This window comes from Strix aluco, chromosome 1 (assembly GCF_031877795.1).
Source record: "Strix aluco isolate bStrAlu1 chromosome 1, bStrAlu1.hap1, whole genome shotgun sequence".
Classification (NCBI taxonomy): Eukaryota; Metazoa; Chordata; class Aves; order Strigiformes; family Strigidae; genus Strix; species Strix aluco.
In genome coordinates this window covers 37,909,365-37,933,111 of record NC_133931.1, presented here as the reverse complement: position 1 = coordinate 37,933,111, position 23,747 = coordinate 37,909,365, and the positions used below count along the sequence as shown (strand labels likewise).

Here is a 23,747-nt window from a genome sequence, read left to right as displayed (position 1 = left end):
GATTTTTGAAAACATTCATGTTGGGCTGTTTCAAAAAGAAAAGATCTTTCGATTTATTCATGACTAAGACATTTAATGTATTTGCCATTTTTTCAGATTATTATATTTGACATAAATGGATCAAAAACGTAGCCAAATTTTAAATCAAACATTTTATACATCAAACAGTACAAATGAGTCAAGATACAGCAAGCTCATTCAGTCACGCGGATGTAAAAATACCTGTATAATAAGAACTCGCCATCAGAAACATTTATACTCTGTTGTAAGTAAATTATGTTAACACGCCATAAAGATAAATGGAGGGAGCCGGTCTCTCGTAGAACTCATTTGGGACCGTATCCTTGAAAAATTTTTATCAAATGCTTCATCAGTCTATAAAAAACTTCATGCAGCAATCTTGTGAGAATGTCCAAAAGCTAAACTAATTCTCATCAGTAGTAAAGTAGCTACAGGGCTGCCATTTGCAGGCAAATCCAAATTTTACATCAGTTTGTTCAATCAGTGCTAAGAAATCTGATAGCTATACATATTTTCTACTTCAAACACTGATGTTTAAGTTCTTATTACCAGAGAAAATTTGAAGGAAAAAAAAAGTAAATCTAACTGGCAATCTTTGCACCTCCAATATTTTCTCATCATGCCAGTATACCAAAGAGAATATCGAGCAAAATGGAACAAAAACCATGCCCCAAACCAGAAAACAACTCAAACCCTACAGTCCTAGAGACCTACCAGACACAGGACATTACCTAAAACATACACAGGTAACAACCTACAGCCAACTTCTGGAAGCCAGCTTTGATGCAAACAAATATATACTTTTCCTTCTCAATTAATTCCTTGACAATTTTAAGCTGTAAATAGCACTTTATCTGCAAAAAACTTTTTCAAGTAAATCAGAATTAACATATGGGTTTAAACTAAGTATACTTTTCACTTATTCTACTTCACAACACATTTGTACCAAACTCTTGCAAGCTTTTAAAGTATTTTTTATTTCAGCAGCTTACCAGTTTTTCTTTTGCATCAGAGGGAGATCCGGAGCTAAACTCCCCACTGACTGGTCGCCAAGTCAGCAGCCTTGAAAACACAAAACCAGTACCAAATTTAGTTAAGTTTGAAATACAAATCAGAACTGATATTCTGAAAAGTCCACTTCAGTATGGTGGGGTTTTTGTTTGTTTTATTTTAAATTAATGGAAGTCAAACATAAAGAGTCAGATATAGATACTTCCATATCTGTAAGCTAATTTCAGTTTTAAGTATACATTTTTTTCTTTCACACATACTGAAAAATTCAAGTATTGTGGTTTTTGAACTTCAACACTTCTGTCAATTGCCTTGGATGGACAACTGTATTATGGGGAGGTAGATTAATATTTCTCAGAAATACTGGATTTGGCTTTAGGCAGTGCTCTAGTGCCATCAGTGGGCCTTGTTCTCTCACATTGGCTGAAGCTTTACCTGGCATAAGGAATGAATCTACCCCAGGACAAATCAGCATCAATGTCTGAAGATGTTTTGCATTCTCTGTTTGGGATATGTCCCTGCATTGTGGTTCTATTTCCACCTAGGATTCAACACTGCCATTTAGGATTCATTGCTGTTGTGAGGCATCAAGCCACTGACAATACTTCTGATGTCCTCCCTGTTTTCCTACAGCACGCTGCTGTCTTGAGGGTCTTCACCTTAAGCGCTACAAAATTTCTACATTAACTGTAACATATTGAGGATGTCTCTGTTGATTGGATTAAATAACCTAAGTGGTCTCATCATCTTTTGTTCTATCAAATCTATTGCTACAAAGTAAGATTAAAGTTATTTGTCACTAACTATTTAGCCTCAGTTTGTGTGAGTCAGTGCTTGTTGGACATTTGTGTCTGCGCATCTTAAAGGAGATCTTTCCCACTGTGTTAAGGATCCTAAATTAACATGATCTCCATACAACTAAAGACCATATAACTAAAAAGACAAATTGGAGATAAGAAAAGATAAAATCTTGAGGCATGTAATCAGACAACAAATAAAGCAGAGCAGAGAACTGAATCAATTCTTGAAAGCTACCAGGACACAAACTGCAGATTACTCTGGACTAGAGGTTGTTAAATATGGTGTAATTTATTTTGGGCTATGAAGTCTTAAACTTCCATCTGCCAAAGGAGATTGGAATAATAAGCAGAAGCCAGATCATCTTGATTTGTGCAAGGAACCAGTTCTAACTCTTGAATTTTCCATACACCACCAGCAAGGCCAAGATGTGCTCTCACGAAGCGTCAGAAAATTCCAATTAGGAAAAAATATAAACAGAATAGAAATGAAATAAAAAGAAGAATCAAAGAAACTATTAAAATGAGCTAACAAAGTATGGGCTGATGAGCAAACAGTGAGGTAGATTGAAACCTGGCTAAACAGCTGAGCCAGGAGCGTGGTGATCATGTGCATAAAGTCTCATTGGAGGCCAGTAACTAATGGTGTATGCCAGGGGTCAATACTGGGTCCAATTCTGTTCAACATCTTCATTAATGATCTGGATGATGGGGCAGAGTGGACCCTCAGCAAGTTTGCTGATGACACAAAACTGGGAGGAGTGTCTGATACACCAGAGGGTCATGAGGGACCTTGACAGGCTGGAGAAATGGGCTGACAGGAGCCCGAAGAAGTTCAACAAGGGGAAGTGCAAAGTTCTTCACCTGAAGAGGAACACCCCCAGGCACCAGCACAGGCTGGGGACCACCCAGCTGGAGACCAGCTTGGCAGAGAAGGCCCTGGGGGTCCTGGTAGACACTGGGTTGGACATGAGTCAGCAATGTGCCCTTGCTGTAAAGAAAGTAAACAGTATCCTGGGCTGCATTAGGAGAGTTGCCAACAGGTGGAGGAAGGCGATCCTGCCCCTCTACTCAGCACTGTCTGTGCCCAGTCCTGGGCTCCCCATTATGAAACAGACATGGACATATTGGAGAGAGTCCAGCAAAAGACCACAAACATGATTAAGGGACTGGAGCATCTCTCCTATGAGGAAAGGCTGAGAGAGCTGGGACTGTTCAGGCCCGAGAGGAGAAGGCTCAGTGGGGATCCCATCAATGACTATAAATACCTGAAGGTTCCTCTGAATATCAGGAAACACTTTTTCACTGTGAGGATGACTGAACACTGGCACCGGTTGCCCAGGGAGGCTGTGGAGCTTCTCTTCTTGGAAATATTCAAAAGCCAAGACATGGTCCTGGGGAAACTGCTCTGGGCAGCCATACTGGAGCAGGGAGGTTGGACCAGACAACCTCCAGAGCCCCTTCCAACCTCAGCCATTCTGTGTGATTCTGTGTTAGTATCTTCAGCTATCAAGACCCTCAATGATTTCGTGGAAGCTTGGCAGGAGTACAGTTTGGGCTTTTCTAGTAAGTGATCCTTGCTGAAATTGGTAGCTGAGTAAATATTCTAGTACTAAGTTTTCCAAACAAGAAAATAATATGATTATCTCTCTTTGCAAAAGGGTAACTTAGTTGCCAAGAACCAGCAGAGGCTGCAACTAAGAACTCCTGCAGCCAATGCTGCAACTCTTAAAGAGGTTACACAATACCTGGAAAATGTTTTATATGAATTCTAAAAAAGAACAGATGTAATCTTAACTGATCAGATTAATAAAAACCTCTGCCAGAAGATGCTTTACACTCCAGAGATTCATAGCATCTGCCTATTTCAAGACAATTAGCAATAAAGCACTTGCCCATAAAACTTTCATATATACTACTATGGAATTTGTCTTTGTCTTCATTTCAGCATTAACTACTGTGTTACTTCCAGACACTGGAAAAACAAAGGTAAAAGGAACATTTGCCTTGTTCTCTAAGTACTGGGGCAGCCTCCACAACAAGCTGGGTATTAAAACACAGCTTGCGTTGTCAAAAAAAAAAAAAAAAAAAAAAAAAAGGCTGGAAGGGCAGGAAGAGCTCCACTGCAGAAGTAAGGCTAATAGAGGGACTAAGAAATTCAAATATGAAATGACGGTCAAACCAGGAGTCACAGGAAAAGAACCAGATTCCATGAAAATAAGGAAAAAAAAGAATGAGTTGTACAGAAGGAGAAGGAAAAAAATGAGTACAAAGTCTTCATTAAAAATATGAACGAATACGTGTATATTGTTATCATAATTTTTTCTCACCCACCTAAAAAGCTTCAGCTCTAATCAAATATGGTCAAAGTGAAAAGACTGTTTTGAGCAGTTTTGTGTCACTCAACAATTGTTTGGAAAAGAGCAGGTGTACTTTCACCATGGGAAAGGAGACCCATTACCTATGCTCAAGGGATTACTCATGTATAAAATCCAAGTAAGATTTACGTCACCCTGCAAAAGCTGGCAACCTCCCAGAAATGTAACAAGGAATAACAGAATGAAGTTGTCAAAGAAGGCATAGAAAGATTAAAAAAGAAGATGAGAAGAATGGAAATCTATGGAAGGAGTTGGATACCCTCCTAGGAAAAATAACCCATTTGAAAAGCAGAAGTGTCATAAACAAAAGGGAATAATGGACATATTTTAAATCAGATACAGCTAAAGGCAACAAGAATATTTTGAATGAGTCTAAATATTAAGATATCCAAAATGCTGCTCTGGAAGGGTTTTGAATATTCAGCTGTAATAATACTCAGAAACCCGAGACATACTAAATTAGGGCTAACTCAATTGGATTTATAGATCCAGAGATTTGGTTTCAAATGTTACTTTTGGCAGTTGCAAAAAAAATAATCTTGCTAGCTCCCAGATGTTTCAGCTTGATTTCCATATTACTTTTTGGATGCAATTAATTCATAGCTACTCACATAGAAAAGTAGATGAGGTAGTGACAGATGGATTAACTTATCTTTTAAGCATGAATGAAGTTCTCTCTAAGAGAGCTATCGGATACATAACTCTAAAATTAAGGAAAGACTGATGTGCAGAAGGTTCCCTCTTACTTCAGTTTTCTTCAGGCCTGAACTAGGTGATACCCAGAAACAAATGTCATGAACTAGTTGACAGACATAGGACAAGTAATAATATAACAGTTCAACATTACGACTATCAGATTTGAAAACAAGTAGTGTTTCACCTCAGTGTTGGTATGGTAGGGGAAAAAACCCCTCATCTTTGATATAATCCTGGATGTGATTTCTTGTTATTCTGCTCTATGATGTATAATGTACTACTCAGAACAGTTCAGCCTTGTTCCAAGAAACTTCACATACAGTTATAACATGAAGGGAAAGACAGTTACCAAATATGCAAGATAATTTTCATAAAAAGATTAGGATTCAAAGAAATATATGATGGAAGTTAACCATCAACCACAGACTTAAATCTGTATGACTGTTGCAATGTTTTAGTATTTTGTGGAAAAAGCTTCACATATTATTACAAATTGCAAAGTCTACCTATCAATAGCATTCTTCTATTACAAAAAGAAAATTACCAAAACAATAAACTAGTACTTCTCAAAAAATCCAACATTTTAAAATTTAATCAAGTTACAGTTTTGGGTTTTTTCTTTTTCCTTATCTCCCACATGGTATTTCTAGTTTTTAAGAGTTTATCACTTACAACACAAAAGTAGTGTATCTAGCAACTAATTTTATCATTATGTTCCAAGGAAGTCTGCTTCTATTTAGTCCACATGTAACACCTTTTGTTTACCCCACCTATTAGATATCTAGCAGTCTGGAATCAGTAAGTTATCTAGCTAAACTGTTTTACAAAGTACAAATATTAAAAGTCATCTTACGCATGAGGGATTGTAGTTTTGAAAATATCCAGCATGCAAGTACAAGTTTTATCCCAGATTTCTAGGGTGAACTTTTCACCATTTAGGATGACAACATTCTCCAAACAGTTTGTACCAGACCGTGCCAGTTGTTCGTTGTCTGGAAAAGACAAACAGTGTATTTGTTTATTCACATTCACCATAGTAAGATCTTAACATTGTTTAACATAACTTGGTACAGTCTTACCTTGCTGCACACACCAGTACAGCTGTGCAAATATATCATCCAAAAGAACATCACTAAGTACTTCTAAATACTGTGTGAATACATCACATATTGCATAAAGTGCATGATTGCAAGTAGTTGTCATCCATTCAGCTTTCTAGGAGGGAGAAAAAAAAAGTTACAACTTTGTTTAAGGTGAAACTTTTAGGATACACATCCCTGCAGGCAAATGGATATATGTATTTACTCAATTTGAATTGCTTTATAGTGACATACAATTCCTTTCTGTATCTCAAAAGCCCCAAAACTCAGAGCCCCAACTTCTTTGCTAACTAGCAGGTTTAAAAACTACAGAAGCGGACAAATAGCTATTCTTGGAGACCAGATTACAGGACAAAACTTAGCATCATGAGATACTGAGTTTGACATTAAACTTAGTGTCTAACCCTAGTTCAATAGTTTAACACCATGCTAAGTTTTCTGTGTTTCTTCTAAGTTATTCAGGGAATAAAAATTTAGGAAGCCAGACATGTCCTTCTACAAATAGTCAGACAGAGCCTCCCAAACAGTTGACAATTTTCATCAACCTTCTAATATAAATAATTTGCACATAATTTATATTAGTAAGTCCATTTCTGTTTCACATCCTTGTCAGGACAGTACCTGGTCCTGGTTTGCAGGTCAAAACCTATTTGGCTGGTCAAAAGGGTGCAGTGAAAGCACAGTGCTGTTTTTTGGGTTTCTTTGGTTGGTTCCTGACCGCCCCCCCCCCCCCTTCCCCCTTTTTTTTTCCCTAGTCATCAGAAAGTTTTGAACTAGCAGAATTTAATTCTTCTAATTGTGACTTCACTGCTGATTACAAGCCTCATTCCATTGAGCATGCTGCCATTAAATGATGTGTGTCTCAGGCTCCAGACTCCATGTAAAAGCTGGAGTTCTTACAAACCCTAGATACATTGCATTTTATGCTATTCTTCTATTGTTCGTTGTGTAAACTACTAGAGCTTTTACACACATTGTTTAAAAAAAAAGAGAAAAGTGACAAGCCCTCCAACAGAATGTTAATAAAACAAAATAAGGCAACTAGAACCACAGGTCAACCATGCAAGTTTTGAGGTTTGCCTTACATTATTTGGTAAGCTATATTACTGATCAGGTTTTCTACTGTAAATACAGATCTCATGTAAATTATCTTCCCCCACTTTTTTCACCTCAGTCTGCTGTTCTGGCAGTTTCATATTGTCAAATATCCTGAAGACAATCCGAAACAAATCTTGCCACCAGTGTTTTTCGTAAGTATGGCCATATGTCTTCATTATTTCAAACATTACTGTTAAGCCCCTGAAAGGAAGAAAGAACAACGTATATTAAGAGTTACAAAAAAGACATGCACTAAACCAAACATGTCCAAGTGCAACAGCAGTAATGAACTCAAATACTGTTAAGAACATTATACATTGGTCTGATGAGGATCACCAGTACACTAAAATTAAGCAGAAAATCATCTTTTTTAAAAACCACTTAGAAGTCACAGGTAGTAGCCAGAAAATACTTTTGAGAACTGTGGTAATTTCAAACTAAAATAGGAAAACAACTTCTTTACAAAGGACCACAAAAATAAAGAAACAAGTATTTCCAGGTAAAAAATACAGAGGTCTAAAAATGAGTATTAATCTTCACCAGATAAAGGAAGTCCAAATGCACAGCTCGCATATAGATGTGTAAATTTAAAATTATTTGTATACACCCTCTCACATTTAACATCAGAACTGCAACAGAATACACTTTATAGGGGAAAAGCCATATTCAAGGAATATAAGCAAGTTTTACATGAAATCAGAGTACAGCTTTGCTTTTTCAACTATTTCTGCAATCCTCAACTAGTTAATGGATCATGCTATAAAACTGATTTTAAAATCCTCAAAGTAAGAATGATGGGCAGGCAGGACTGGGATCATGAGTTTTAATTAAAACCAAAAAAAAAGATTCCAACAGAATTTTGCTGTTGGAGTCCACTAAAACAAAACCTACTTACTGCATGGAGCATTTTACATTTGTTTTAAACAGAGCAAAAATGGAAACGTGACACGAGGATTAACCAGGTCAACTATGACAAATCACTAAAATGGATCAAGTAACAGGTGCATATATCATGGAATCAAACATCATACATTCATATTTACTAATAGAGAGGATCAGTATTGTCACTGGTATCATACAGATTTGGATAGCAAACCGATGTAATATCTTATTTAAAAGAAAAAGGGGGGCGGGGTAATGCATATTGACCATCTAGGGTTGACCTTCCTCATTAAAATAATGCTCGCTTGTTATATGTTAGGAAAGTTAAAAGTTGACTTTTACGTTTTACTGTGTTCTGTGCATAAACTACCTCCATCACATCTGACTGTTAAGTTGAGCTGTTTTAAATAGTTTACAGGTTCTATAATAAATGGAAAACAGTCACTATTTTTTAATTTACTTAACCTTTATTTTCAAATGAACTATTTAAATAATTCTTATCTTTGTGATTTCATGGCTATTCATCCTAAACAGGCACTACTTGAATATTTAAGGAAATTTAATACTTATTTAACATAATGCAATCACAACCACGCAACATCATTTATTGTAACAGAAGATAAAAATTTCACGTGTAAAGAACACAGACTTGATTTCTACATTCCAGCATCTATTCAAAAGGTCTTTTTAAAGAGTCTGGTGCTCCCACAGTGATATCACCTAAATTAAATATGTAGGTAATTTTACGGTGGTTATGTTTACTAAGAGACTTGTTTCTCTTCTAGAAGTGTAAAGTAAGCCTTTAAAAATTTGAATTACAAATACTGATTGTTACCTGGTTCTTACATCTAATTTGCATCTATTGATGATACAGGACAACTCAAACAGAATTGGAAACCATCCTCGCACCCACACTCTGTCTTCAGGAGCTACATTCATATCATCACTTGTGTATTCCTTGAATGCCTTTGGAAGACAACACAGGGTTATACAGTCATAAGAGTTTGATACTTCAAAAGAAAACACAATTTGGACTGTAAATAACAATCTCTGCTGTACTAGTATTACACTATGATAACTCAGGTGAGCTGGCAATCAAATAATAATAATGAGAAGGTGAAGTGTTTTTCAAACTACTGGTTAGTATATTATGAAAAATAAACTAAAAAAAATAAAAGATGATACATTCAAGCATCAGTTTTCGCTTGCAGTTCAGTCTGAGTCTCTTACTCTCTTTTTACAGAGACAGCACTGAAAGTGAGGATTTACCATAGCATTTTGAGGATACCAAGCATTTTTGCTTATGCCATTATCCATTCTATACAACATTTCTCAGTAAGGAGCAGAGTTGATTTTCAGGAGGTCTCAGGAAAGCTAGCCACCCGCTGGACTGGGTAGATAGGAATGGGGAGGGGGATAAAAGAAAGAAAATAATTGCTGATACTTTCAAAGCCTGTGGCATTTTATATTCCTATTGCTTCTGAATAAAGTACATTTCTCATTAATCTCTGAAACTTGAAGGAAAGCCAATAAGGTTAGCATGAGTATTTTTTTCTTTATAAAAGCACTATTGATTAAAGCACTTATAATGTAGTTAATACAGACTATACCTGAGGTCTATCAGATACATATTTTGCACAGTGGCGAATGAGGCGGATCGCTTCCATACTGGTATCTGGAAATGCTGCATTGCAGGCAAATTCAGACAAGCACTTTACTGCATCCTGGAAAGAATCTATGGTTGCTGGGAAGTGTTTTTCAAACACAATTGCTGGAAGAAAAGTGTGAACAGAAGAAAAAAAAAGTGTCATGCTTTAAAATCTATTAATTCTAATATGAATGCATTGTAACAGAAGTTATTAGAGACAGGTTTATTGATTGGTTCCGTCAAATTCTTGAGCAGTAATAAAAACTAAAAAATGAATGCTCAAACAAACAAAAAAATCACCTAGAGGACATGCTATTTTGACGGTAAGTAAGTATCTAAAATAAATCAAGGTAGCGTCTAAAGGAGGGAAAATTTAACAGTTAAGCGAGACAGAGCAATAGGCTGACTAACGCTTGTCTGTGTGATCAGAGCTTAACAGGGCTACATAAAGCACAGAGTTACATCTACAAAATGACTTCTCTCAGCAATATGGTCCTGTTGCCTTGATTTTAAATAGTCACTTTTGAGGAAAAACACATTCTTCATCAATGCTGAAAAAGTTTTAGGAACTTGCAGAGGTTGAGACAGAATAAAGAGATCCCTTATGGCACTTAAAGCCTGAGATCTAGATTAGAATGGGAAAAAAACCCAACAAACCAATGTAGTGCCACCTAGCTCAGTACCTTCTCCTGAACAGGGACACAGACAAGCACAATTCATAAACAAGGAAAAAGACAAGCAAATAACATAACAGGAAAATGACTACACAATTTTTTTCTAGGGGGAAAAAAATATAAAATTCTTCACTTAAATGAAAATGTAGACATTAAGTAAAATTATCTAAGGCTTGACTTGTTTTACTACAGAATGGTAGGAACAGATGAATTTTTTTTTAAAAGGCATAAAGGGAGACAAGTAACTATAACCTTACTGAATTATTTTCTTAAGTATTTTCCCAAAAGATTGGTTGAAAAGTGTAAAACACTGGTTCTAAAGCATAAAGCCAGCTTTACTCTGCAGGCTGTAGAGCCAACAGATAAAACAAAGCTTCTCAGTTTCTGGGAGTCACATACACTTTCATGATGTCTGAATATCATCAATACTCACTGACAATGTGTCCTGTAGTCTGGAATGCAAGTTCCACTATACTTTCATCCTGATCTGAGGCTGCCAGATGAAATACTGAAAAAATGTTTTTCCAGCCAGAACGAATGTTAGCAGCTTGGGAATTTACCATCTGTGCAATACACCGTACAACCATGTCTCGAATAGTAGGAGACCTAAATTAAGATAATAAACAATCATCGTTTAAACTAAATTAAATGATCAATTAGAAAGCATCATTCTCCCATCAACTGATTCAACAAAAGCAATTTGAAACATTAATTGCAAAAGTTGGTGCTTAAGATCCCAGGAAATTCAGTTCATTGTATGTTATTACCTGTTTCTCTTCATGATATGTTCAAATGGTCTTAGGAAGTCCTTCTGGAATCGGAAATTAGCAAGTTCACCTTTTTCTAAGAACTTCATTGATAATTGCCTTAATGAGTCTACTGCAAAAATAGCTACATCTTCATTGGGATTGCAGCCAACCTGATAATGTAGAATGGAAATGCATAGTAAGCTTGCATCAGAATTCTTATGGATTCAGCCCAAGCTGCTTTTACATTTGATAACGGAGAACTAAGCAGTACTGGAAAATTAACAAAGTTAAACGGTAGCCAATTCCATAACCCACATTGTTAATGCAATTTAATAATCCCTAACCAATTCTATTTTCTACATTATATACCCTAGCATTTAAAACTTTCTAAAAACAAACAAGCTGTCTAGAAAGACTTCAACATGCTGTATTAAAAATGCATGTCAAAGACTCACCTGATAAATAATCAATTTAGACTTGAACAGAAAACAACCTCTTATCCCAAGCTTCATAAGAGCCCCAAAAATCAGAACACATAACTAAAGGCAGCCAGTTCTAGACCCACATCATGATAAATAACTTAATGTATACTCCTGTTTCTACATTTATGATATTGTGTACTTCTGCCTTCTCACAGGCCTTTCCAGCTTTACAGTTTTTGTTGTGTTTTAAGCTACTTATACAGAAGGACAGGAAAGACAGTGTAATTCAGATAAGCGTGTGCTTTTCCAACAAATCTCAAAATAAAATTTATTTGTATCAATAATTCAAGGAGTATGCAGCATAATCATTAACAGGCATACCTTATTAAAATGATCTCCAATAACTTCCCAGATTCTAGACCACTGTAGCCTTATCCGGCCCATGTTGTAGTAAGAAATCTCTACTATCTTCTGCAGACTAAACATTCGAGGGTGGGTAGCAGACAGCAGTTCATCCATAGATACAGCACAAAGCCAGCGAACGAAATCCACTGTTAAATGACCACAGATTTTAATGCGGAATTTTTCCAAGATTTAAGAAAAAGCTGCTTTATAGTTTACAGGGGGTGGGGGAGAACCAAAAAACCTACCAATAGCATTTCCATCCAACCTCGTAGATCCCGTAAATATTCTGTAAAGTGCAGTTTAAGACATTGTTACAATTTCTTGAAAAAGCATCTATTAAACATGTATTCAAGATTTTTTTTTTAATATATATATAGACACCCCCAACTTATTTATTAAAAAACAACTAGTAATTGTGGAAGAATACTGAGCTTTGAAAATAAAAAAAGATATATTTCAATTACTTCTAATATTTAAAAATAACTCCCATAACCACGCGTGGAAACTGGGAGGTGAGCATCGCTCCTAATACTACCAGGTCATTGACAGTGACTGGTGAATAATGTCAGTAGTTTATAAAGTATTCAGTCCTTCTCCAAATACAGAAGTCAAACTTCTCCAGAGTGCACAATTCCTATTTGCCATGACATAGATACTTGAAACACTTCCCATTAGGAAGTGGGGAGAAACACTGCAAACCTAAAGAGCTATTATGTGTTTGTCATTAAGTCTCCTGTTCGCTTGATGTGATTTTACTGCAAGCCAACTTTCATTGAACTGACATCAATCTTGCTGCCTATACTCAATCCAGAAACACTTGTAAGCGTTCACAATGACACCCCTTCGTGGCTGACAATTTTGACAACCGTTAAGAAAATGATGGTTTTTGATTTCTTATATGCTGAGAGCGCAAGATCCATTAACAATGCAGTCTGATCAGTACTTTACAATATAAACAGGGAATGTTTATGATATGTATTATGCCTGATCAAATCCAGTTATGATAAATATAATTCATAGAAAGGAAGAGTGGAATAATAATTTTGGTAATTTCAGACATCTACACAACCTAGAGGAAAGTAGGGAGTCAGCAACTACATTCAGGAGAAAAAGAGTCTGCCAATGCTCCCTATACTAAGGCAAAATGAGATTTGCTATCTCTTACTATATATAGCAAATCAAGATCCACCGGACAGTACAGCAGGCTTCATTCTGCAACTCTCCTGTAATAATTTTATATCAGTAAAAAGGCTTCTTACCTAATCTTTGTTCTGTTCCTTCCTGCAAAAATACCTCTGCTCCATAAAAAAGGAAAAATCCCACAAAACTGAAAAGCACTTTAATATGGTAATATTTATCTAGTCTGTTCCAAGTAGGGATGAACTAACAGTGTCCTATTATTAGCACAGGGTATTCAAATATAGCTTAAAAAGTTTGAGATGGCAACAGCAAATTTAATACAATACCTGTCTACAGCAACGACAACACTTTGGGAGCTAGTTTCACCAATGGATTCCTGAATACTTGCTATCTGCTTCCAATCCACGTTTCCACCAACTACAGTGAAAAAAAATTGAAAAATAGGTAAGAGATAACACAGAAAGGACTGGGAAGAAAGAGGAAGAGAAGTCATGCCACTACCAGTATAATTAAATGGATTTTGAATTCACAAAAAAGAGAAGTACATTAATTTCCCTTGCGTAAGGGCACTGGGCATCTCAGTGAACAGCTGCATGTTGGTCTACGTCCTAATTCTCTAGATTCTCTATCCATGTATTAACTATATTAGTCCCCAAAAATTGTCCACATTTCGAACAACTGTATGAATAGATACAAGTGAAAAAAATTCAAAAGCACAAGAACCGCTTTTTTCTCTCCATCTTTCAATGGATCTTTGGTAATTCTGCTACTGAAAATACACAACATACGATAGAGAATACTGCACAGAGAACTTTTCACACTTTATTAGCAGCAAGTGAGTAAATCCATCTTGATAGGTTTTCTTTTTAACCATTCACAGAGAAGAGTTCCCACTAAAACTCCCATCTTAAAACTACATTCCAAGTACAGCAAAATTATCACCTAACAACAGTGAGAAAAATCTGTAAATAAAAATAGCAATATTTACTTTGGAGGCTAGAAACTGTAACCCACAGCCGGAAAGCTCATGTTAAGAAAATGCTAACTTCACAGTGAATTTCTGAATTTTCTGAATAATTTCTGAATTTTCTGGCAATCTCTAAGATCCCCTCCACCCCCCATCAAAAAAAAAAAAAGCAGGAATCTTGCAACCATTCTGGGCAGTTCCACCTACCCTGTATTTAGTTTTTTTTTTTTCCTTAGGCAGACTATCAGAAAGATAGGGGAGAACACAAGACTGAAAGAAGGCCAGCAGTTCTGTTCTCAGAGCTTTGCAGAGATGAAAACTTCATGGAATCACAGAATGGTTTGGGTTGGAAGGGACCTTAAAGATCATCTAGTTTCACCCCCCCGCCATAGGCAGGGACACCTTCCACTAGACCAGGTTGCTCAAAGCCCCATCCAACCTGGCCTTGAACACTTCCAGGGAGGGGGCAGCCACAGCTTCTCTGGGCAACCTGTGCCAGTGTCTCACCACCCTCAAGTAAAGAATTTCTTCCTTATATCTAATCCAAATCCACCCTCTTCCAGTTTAAAACCGTTACCCCTCATCCTATCACTACACTCCCTGATAAGAGTCCCTCCCCATCTTTCCTGCAGACCCCCTTCAAGTACTGGAAGGCCACAATAAGGCCTCCCTCAGAGCCTTCTCTTCTCCACGCTGAACAACCCCACCAACTCTGTCAGCCTGTCCTCATAAGGGAGGTGCTCCAGCCCCCTGATCACCTTTGTGGCCTCCTCTGGACTCGCTCCAACAGATCTATGTCCTTCTTATGCAGGGGGGCTCAGAGTGATGAAGACATTCAAATGTGAAGAGTGCACACCTGAATCATTTTTCAGGCAGTAAATAAGTAAAGGGGGCTTTGGGATTTGTTGTTTTTTTTTTTTCTTTTTTTTTTTTTAAAAAACACACACTTCTAGCTTCAGCAAGAAGAGTGAAGGCTGCTGCTTGTGCATGTCTGATTTTGCAAGCAGGTTTGAAAGATGAAGCTTCTGTGTCACCAGACTGCAACTTCACTGACTCTACTTAAACAACTATTTTCCTGTAAAATATGTGTCTGTATATATGGACATATGCACTATGGGTTCTTCACAGGAATTTAGGTTTATAGGAAGGTTGCTCGAAAGCCACAGTTCCAAAGGATACTTCAGAGTGATCATAGAAAGAAAATTAAAGTATCTGCAACACAGGATTTGTGGATAAGAGTGAAAAAACTAAGACAGTGAAAAAAATGACTATGTTCCTAAGTGCATGCCCTTAAGGAGCAGCCCCTAAGTGCATGAAAACCAAATTCCTTTGTTAGGCCTTTTCCTTTAAGACTGAAGTGCGAATATTAAAAAAACCACCACAAACCAAAAAAAAAAAAAGTTAAGTTTCCATAAGTGCACTGTAACAAGCATTCCAGAAATGCAACTCAGAGAGAAACATTTTATGCATTTTGGCATAGACTGTTTTCCTTAGAAATGCAGCTGACAGAGGGAAAAAAGTCTTTATGAGCTGGATCTACACCAATGACTAGCAAGTATGATTTAGAGACACCTGACTACAGTTTACATTCTTGAGCTATTAGGACTTAAAATTTTTAAAGGCCAGTCACTTCAGTGTAGAGAAACTGCCAGCATTTGGAAATAGCAAAGCTGGATGGGTCATCGGGGAACACTAAACTGGAGCATGCATATTAGAAGGGCAGGAAGAATCTCAGTATATGAGATGTTGGCAGATGCATTGATTTCCAGGCATAAGGTTTCCCTTCAGGAACTCCTGGCAAGGTGAGTGGAGTATATAAAGGCAGGCCAAAGGAGAGCACAATGGAAAGAAAAGGACTGATTGCAGAATAAGAATAACTGAGAACGCAAAGCCAGATGATTAGGACTAGCTGAGGGCTAAGATCAGGGAAACTAGTAAAATAATCATTACTCCACAAAAAGAAAAGCTACATGAAAAACTGAGGGAACACAAAGCTTTTGCTCGGTTGCGGGTGAAGTTGTTCAAAAGGCAGGAGATACTGGCATCATACTAAAATTGAAACTTTACAACAGTCAAATGAAGTCTGGTAAAGTACTTGGTGCGCTAACATTGCAGTATTATTAAATCTGGTCACATCATCATCAATCCATTCTTACTTGGTCAGCTATATTTTAATAGAAATTAATAATGTATTATTTTTTTACATTTCCCACTCTCCCATCATAGCAATAATACTTAACAGAGCAAAACAAATATTCCAGAAATAGGAATAGGTCTATTCGAAGCCTAAGACAGTTTTACAAGGACTACTTCATGATCTCATCTCCAGACCTCACAGTCAACAATAATGAAAACAAAGGACAAACTTCAGTATCTGTCTGAACAAAGCAGTTAAATGAAATACTTCATATCTGCATTACTTACCCAGTCCCAGCCCCACAAATTCATCAGGTGCCTGATCTTTTGTTCCAGTAAAAGAACCTTCCCTGCCACGCACTGTCCCTGAGATGTAGCGAGGTTTTACTCCAGTTCCTATTAACTGTGCCAGTTCAAGTTGACTGATGCATTTCAGAATCTATTTCAGAGAATAAAGAAGTTGTTTATCAACAAAAAGCAGTTTCAAAGAGTAAAAAAAAGAAATTTAAAATATTTAGGCAGATCTTTAGAAGAAAAAAAATCTAAACATTCAAGGTCAAACAAGTATTTCTGTTGTTCTGTCTAAAATTAATGTTAATTTAAACACTATTGGATTAGTCTCGATTTTATTTCTCACTTGGACATGTTTTGCTACTTTAATTGGCTGTATAATGTGCAATTCTACATAATGTATGTACAAAAGTATATACTTGGCACTTATCTAAAAATCACTGTATGTATGCACAAACAAGTACACCACTGTGTTCAAAATCAGTTCACACACTTTCTTACAGTTTAAGTACAAATGACTCTTGTACCTCATGCCAGGAATTTCCTAAATAGTTTCCATCTGTATGAGCCACGGTGATGAGAGTTTTAATTGTGTCAATATTCTTCTGCTTCATTTCAGTAATACCAGAACTCACTGTAAGTAATGTAAATCTTGCTAACGCTTGGACATAGGCATCTCTTTCAAGCTACAAATGGGAGAAGAAAAAAATAAAAATTGTCTTTTAAGTATTTTCTCAGTTTCTTATTCTTAGTACAATCTATGTGATTTCAGCAATTATATCGTTTAGCTTTCATTTCCTAGAACTGAATTTCCAAATCATTCTACATAATGACAATATCTCATGTTCTTCTGTAGTAAGCTGTGGGATAAAATCAGGCTCCTCTATCCAGGAACATGAAGAGTAATGTCTGACAGCATAGAACGCATAGGTTGTTAGGTTTCTGGGTTTGGTCTTTTTTTGAGGGCTTTTTTGGGAAACAGGATGCTGTTTCAAAAGAAATGTGGCTTCTTAGCTAAGCTTTTAATATTCTTGTACTATACTTGGACCTACTCTGAGAAAGCTGCCTTAGCAGACTCTCTCAAGTTGCAGGATTTTTTTTGGCAACAGAACCTAAATAATACATCTAAAAGGCATGTTTTGCCAATTTCACAAAACTGCTCAAAATGTATTTGTTTTAATCTACACCCTTTGGAGCACCTCAGAAGTTTGTGAGGTGAGACTGTCATGGGTGGGTAAACAGCAAGTGACCTATAATCTAGGCAAATGAAATCAATCACACAAAAAAGAATGTTCTACATGTAGGTACCCAATTTTTATGTGTAGGGTATGTATATATACCAAAGGAAACTCCTTGGATCTCACATGAACCCATTACAATGGTAAAAAGGGGATTACAGTTGAGCTCACAAGTGCATTTTACTCTCTGGTTATGTATGTTCAGAAGGCCAGAAACTGAAATGGCTGTACATCAGAGAAATAAATGACAACTATGAAATATATTTAACTGTTTGGATGTTTAACACTATTTTGAAATAAAAAAAAAATCATGGAGCACATAATAAAACCAAATATAAAATACTAAAAAAAAAGTCCCAGGAAGAATGTTTGTTTCATAGAGAAAACACAAACGCCACAACAGTGGGCAATGATAGAAGGGACCTATTCTCACAGAGCCACATAGCATGACTGCCATGTTCAAATCCAACTACTACTACAGGGTATGCTGGCAAAGGCACAGCACATTATGTATAAGTACAGAAAAACGACGTTTCAGGGAAAGAGTGCTAAGCAAAGAAGGTTTAGAGTCTACAAACTGTATCTTCTGTAAAAGGAAAATGTTCTCAGTCCTACCTTCCCTCTCTGTTCCATACAGATATTCCTCTCTGCCCCTTTTTCTAAGCCATCAAAGTAGGCAAAAACCAGCTAAACAATGTATCCATCAACCAGAAAGTAAAAACAGATGATAAAAGCAAATTAAGCTCATCCTTTTGATGCATATCTTGTCTCAGATGCTTAGAGGCAAAAGTTAGGCTGTGTGACAGTCTAACATTAAAAGCATAAATAATTGAAACCAGAATCTTTAATCGAGGTTTTAGAGGTGAACATGCATAGCTTTATTGTGTACTTTGGGGATTTTCTTAAAATTAAAAGCCTTCAGCTCCCTCCATTATCTCTCATGGTGTGTAAACTAATGTTAACTGTTCTTTGACACCAATCTTCACTTCTGTACGTTTATTCCATGAAACAGAAAAGTTGTCAGCACCAGCTAAGCACAGAAGGAAAAACCTGCTTCCAACAGAAAAGGTCCCTAAGTCAGCTCAAGTACCAATTTGCCAGTCTCCTTCAAACCACCAGAGCTCTCTGGCATCTGAAGTCAGACAACACTGCCATTTAATCAGGACCTCATGCAATGGAATCATCCTGCAACGTACAGAAATCATCAACAAACCAATAGTTTTTAATGATATCAACAAAACAGAATTCTCATAGGAAACCAAGAAGGCATATCACTTGTATTGAAAATACAAACCCAGGTTTTTAAATTTCAGCAAATGAAAAGTGTTTTTGAAACACCTCCAGTTCAATCAAGTTTGTCCCAAGCCAATGGAAGGGTACAACTGATTCTGGTACATTCTTAGAGCATGGGGATCTTAGAGCAAATGTGTCCTTGCCCTCCCCACCCAAAGTAGACCACTGCAGGACTGGGAGCTAACCTCTACAGCTGCTGAAACTGATACTTGTGCCAGTTCCACTTTTGCAGCTTAGAAACAAAAATAACAGGAATGTGAATTTCATTAACAGCTGCAGGCTCCAGGGAAGGCTTTGTTAATCAAATTTTTAAGTCTGTTCAGTTCAGGGTGTGTGTGTGGGGGAGACAGGAGCAGAATGAAGTGGAAAGACAGAGAAAGGAAACCTTACATGATCTCAAATGGGCTTTTTAAAGCAGCTGTATCAGAGGTCCTAATGTGCCTTTCCACGTTAGTGCTAAAAAGTTATCTAATTTGCTATAATACAAGTGCAAGGGGAGAGGGAGACAAAGCATTCACTATCATATCATAGTTCAACAGTTTTTACTTAAAGTTAGCCTTTACAAGCTTGTTGGAATTTTTGACTGGTTTGTTTTGGGTTTTTAAAAAAATGTTTTCAATGTACACATGAAATAATGCAATGTCAAGCATAGGAATTTTGCCTGCCCCTCTCTTCAACTATCCCTACAATGGACTTATGGCAGACCAGTACTCCATTTATTAACTAACAGTCTACAATAACATAATAGTATGTTCACTACCAATGATTTGAAAATGGAAAAAAAAAAGCCCACATTTAATGAGAATTACCCTCTGGAGCCAGAATGTCTGGAATTCTTGGCATTGTGCTTAATGCAAGATACATTCATGCATTACATCAGGAATGACATTTCCAGTACCACAACTGTTAAAATGGTATCCAATTATAGAAGTCTCAGATTAGTATAATCTCTCTGAAGTTAAGAACAGCATTTCAAACACAGTTCACAGAGATACTGTTTTACTTGTGAAACAGAATAGAAAGACTCATTTTATGAAACATCACAATGAAGCTAAAGAGCTTTGTAACAAAGCTGGAAAGAAAGTACTTCAACATAAAAATAGTCAACATGTGGGGAAACAAAAATTCAGTACATAGGCATGGCAGCACTTATGACAAAACACTAGGAAAAATAAAGGTCACTTCATTTAAAACACTTCCAGTCAAATATCAGATGAAGTAGTAATTGCAGAAGCAGGCAGCCTCTAGGTATTGCAGTGCACAGCTTCAGCAACAAGGACTCTTAAATCCCACTAACCTTTTGCTGGTACATAAATCAAAGTATTGTCTCAATCTTAATTTGTTTTACCTGAATGTTGAAAATGCAAGCAATCCTGATTGCACATCGTATACCCTCCAAACAAAGAGAGGCAACTTCTGTGTCATCACAGTCCTGTAGACCCACACTGAATGCAGCTAGAAAAGGTGTCCATGCCAGCTGGAACGTATGCAACATAAAAGTTACATTAGCAACTGTTAGTACTTGAAAGGCATTTATAGTTTCAATATCTTGCTGAAGTGTAAATTCCGTCCTTAACTCACATCATTAACCTTGAAGTTACCTTTTGCCAAAAAGAAAACTGAATAGAATAGACATGAGAGACCAGGACAGAACTATGCACTTGAGACACAGAATAGGACAGAAGTAATGCAGATTGATGCTCCCCTTAGAAGCATTCTCCCTTTCCCTCAGCAACGAACAGACACAACCATCTTCAGATAGCTGGAAAAAACCCAAAGCTACGTCATAGTTAGGTGTCTATTGGAGTTTTGGTACTCCTGTGATAACTTTTATGTTTGTACAGTGAGAAAAAAAGATTGAGTCAATAGTTGTTGCAAGAACGCACACAGTGTATAATAGATTCCTTCATGATGAAAAGTATGTACTTAAGTAAGACAAGTTTGTCCTGCTAACACCAGAAGGAAAAAAAAAAGGTAGGGTAAAATAGGGCAGCAAACTTTATTAATTTCACTAAATTATGGTAAGACAACCACAACAAGTGACAGGACACAACTCTTTCCTTGATCTCTCTGCTCTTAATTTTGTTGCCCTCAGCCCTCTATTTTTTTGTATCTAAGCCACTGTTGATGTTTCCCATTCCTCTTGCCTTTGATGGGACTGAGAGTAAAATACATTCAACTAGAAGTTATTGCAGGAGAATCCACATGGTCCTGTCCTTGTGGTCAAGGCTCCCTCTCCCACAAGCAGAAAAACCAATCAAAAGATGCAGAGGATCCTGCCATAACCACATGTGGTTATGGAGAAGAAACCCCAGTGTACCCAGAACGATTTTAGAAGTAATTTTACCAGAAGTCACCCCAGATGAAATACAGAGTCAATGGGCACAGCAGGGAGCAACAGATTTCACACTTAATTTCATAATAAAATGATGCACCACAGCGCTTTGGTTTCATTTAAGCCAGCAATGCCAAAAGCAGTACTTCAGAAAATTGTGTAACACTTGCACACACCAAACCATAATGCTGGGACAGTATTAAAGGCATCAGATGAATTCCCAGATCCAGGACTTAATTCCCTGTTGCATGACCTTTAAAGATCCCTTCCACCCCACACTGTTCCTTGATTCTATGTTCCAGAAGTGTATGTTTCTTCCCCCCCCCCCCTTTCTAATTTTTCATTCCTATTGAAACCAAAACTAATCTTAAAAATTGCAAAACTGAAATACTTTCTTAAGAACTATCTAGAGATCTGTATAGTATGCTTTATAACTAGATTTATGTTGTTATTCATAATTGACTGTTTTGTCATTAAAGATGAAAATTAGGCCTCTAAAATAGACAACCAATTTTGGGCTGCTTAAGTGGGTGCATAAAGTGAATTTTTGTTCTGTTTTAATCATTTAGCATATCTATCTGTAAAAACAGTTCTAACGATAGATTTTACACTGGTATCAATGGGTGAGATACCCAGAAATTTATAAAGTTTTGTTGAAATAAAAATCAAAAAGTCTAAACAAAAAGTGTGAAATATTTACTTCCACAGTTCGCACTTTTTTGAGAAGACAGTTCTCTGTTCAACATATTTCATTGTCCTCAGTACTTTAATTATTTTATGAACATCCTCAAGTAAGAAGACTTCTAATTCTTAGTACTTTCACAAAAGATGTTTAGGATGTTAATTTACCCTGATGCTTCCTATTTTGCTCCTTTGAAAATGGATTTTGCAAATGTACTTTTCAGATACTAAAAGGCTAGGAAATGTTACACAGTAACAGGGTTGGTGCCTTAAGGAAAAACAGTCTTATGAATTTTACAGATGCTTGCATGCAAGTTATTTCATTTCTGCCTTAAAGAAGTCAACAGAGAGAAATTATGTACAGTAAACCTCTGCTAAGTGACACCCTGACATCCTGAAAGAACTGAAACAAGGGCTTCATTTAGCGTTATTCTGTACAAACAAAGTACTATCCTACTTTTATTAATAGGGTGATAAAGAACTCAGAAGCTTGCCTCATGGACAGCAATCTTACAGCTAGATCCTCAGTGTGACCAGGTGGCCAAGAAGGCCTTGTATCAGAACAGTGTGGCCAGCAGGACTAGGGAAGTGATCTTACCCCTGTACTTGGCACTGGTGAGGCCACCCCTCGAATACTGTGTTTAGTTTTGGGCCCCTCACTACTAGAAAGACGTGCTGGAGCATGTCCAATGAAGGGCAAAGAAGCTGGTGAAGGGTCTAGAGCACAACTCTTACAAGGAGTGGCTGAGGGAACTGGGGTTGTTTTGCCTGGAGAAAAGGAGGCTCAGGGCAGACCTTACTGTTGTCTACAACTACCTGAAAAAGAGGTTGTAGCGAGGTGGGTGTTGGTCTCTTCTCCCAAGTAGCAAGTGATAGGATGAGAACCAACAGCCTCAAGTTGTGCCAGGGGAGGTTTAGATTAGATATTAGGAAACACTTTTTCATCAAAAGGATTGTCAAGCACTAGAACAGGCTGCCCAGGGAAGTGGTTGAGTCATCATCCCTGAAGGTATTTAATAGATGTGGCGCTTATAGACATGTTTTAGTGGTGGACTCAGTAGTGTTAGGTTAACAGTTGGACTTGATGATCTTCAAGGTCTTTTCCATCCTAAATGACTCCATGATTCTATGATTCTTGAGCCTGGGCCTGGAGCTCAACCTAATCTCACAGCACATCACTCCAGGGAACCATTTGCTTATTGCAATGGTAGTGGTCTGAGACTTCATCTCCCTGGAGCAGTTCACAAAGGGGTCGTATGAAGACCACTACTTGCACAAAGGCAGCAAATGAGAGCGCATTGTAAGGGCACAACAATTTACTTCAGTGGCAGATAACCATTCATAAATGAGTTGGTTATGCCAAAGACCATATTCAGTACCATACTGAGGCATAATACACTACCGAACATGCTCTGTATCTACGAATCTGAATCACTGGTATGGAAAAGGCATTTGAGATGCCTATACACAGTAGCAAAGACAGGTGTTTAGAATAATGGTTTAATACAGGTCTAGCTACATCTCCCGAAACTAGACAACAGTCCTAGTCTTTCTGAAATATTAGTTTGCATGGACAACATTATACAGTTTGTTCTGATAACTGCTCCCCCAAAATGCAATCAAGTAATCTCCCTTAGAAGCAGTAAGAGGGACTCAAACAATGAACTGGGATTAGTCATTTCTCACTTCTATAAATCTGTTGTTTTGACTACACCTCTACACCTGAAATAAAAATCCTATCATTTCAACTTTTTAACTACTCTCTATACTTTTGTCCCCTCAACA

At 37.1% G+C, this 23,747-nt stretch overlaps 1 protein-coding gene across 5 annotated transcripts in view; it reads right to left on the bottom strand.

Moving 5' to 3' along the window:
* The window catches only part of ARFGEF1 (ARF guanine nucleotide exchange factor 1), a 100,742-nt gene that overhangs the window by 7,281 nt on the left and 69,714 nt on the right, over positions 1 to 23,747 (bottom strand). For 4 of the 5 annotated variants that reach the window (XM_074817705.1, XM_074817688.1, XM_074817696.1 and 1 more), the window contains 14 exons: positions 20,295 to 20,423; positions 16,943 to 17,101; positions 16,413 to 16,563; positions 13,348 to 13,438; positions 12,127 to 12,167; positions 11,858 to 12,027; positions 11,073 to 11,224; positions 10,739 to 10,911; positions 9,594 to 9,754; positions 8,819 to 8,949; positions 7,173 to 7,302; positions 5,983 to 6,118; positions 5,757 to 5,895; positions 1,014 to 1,083 (listed from right to left, as the gene is read on the bottom strand). In XM_074817705.1, coding sequence (XP_074673806.1) covers positions 1,014 to 1,083; positions 5,757 to 5,895; positions 5,983 to 6,118; positions 7,173 to 7,302; positions 8,819 to 8,949; positions 9,594 to 9,754; positions 10,739 to 10,911; positions 11,073 to 11,224; positions 11,858 to 12,027; positions 12,127 to 12,167; positions 13,348 to 13,438; positions 16,413 to 16,563; positions 16,943 to 17,101; positions 20,295 to 20,423 — 1,833 coding nt within the window. Of the gene's footprint in view, positions 1 to 1,013; positions 1,084 to 5,756; positions 5,896 to 5,982; positions 6,119 to 7,172; positions 7,303 to 8,818; positions 8,950 to 9,593; positions 9,755 to 10,738; positions 10,912 to 11,072; positions 11,225 to 11,857; positions 12,028 to 12,126; positions 12,168 to 13,347; positions 13,439 to 16,412; positions 16,564 to 16,942; positions 17,102 to 20,294; positions 20,424 to 23,747 lie in introns of those variants that run through there. The other variant, XR_012622408.1, reaches the window with a different exon arrangement.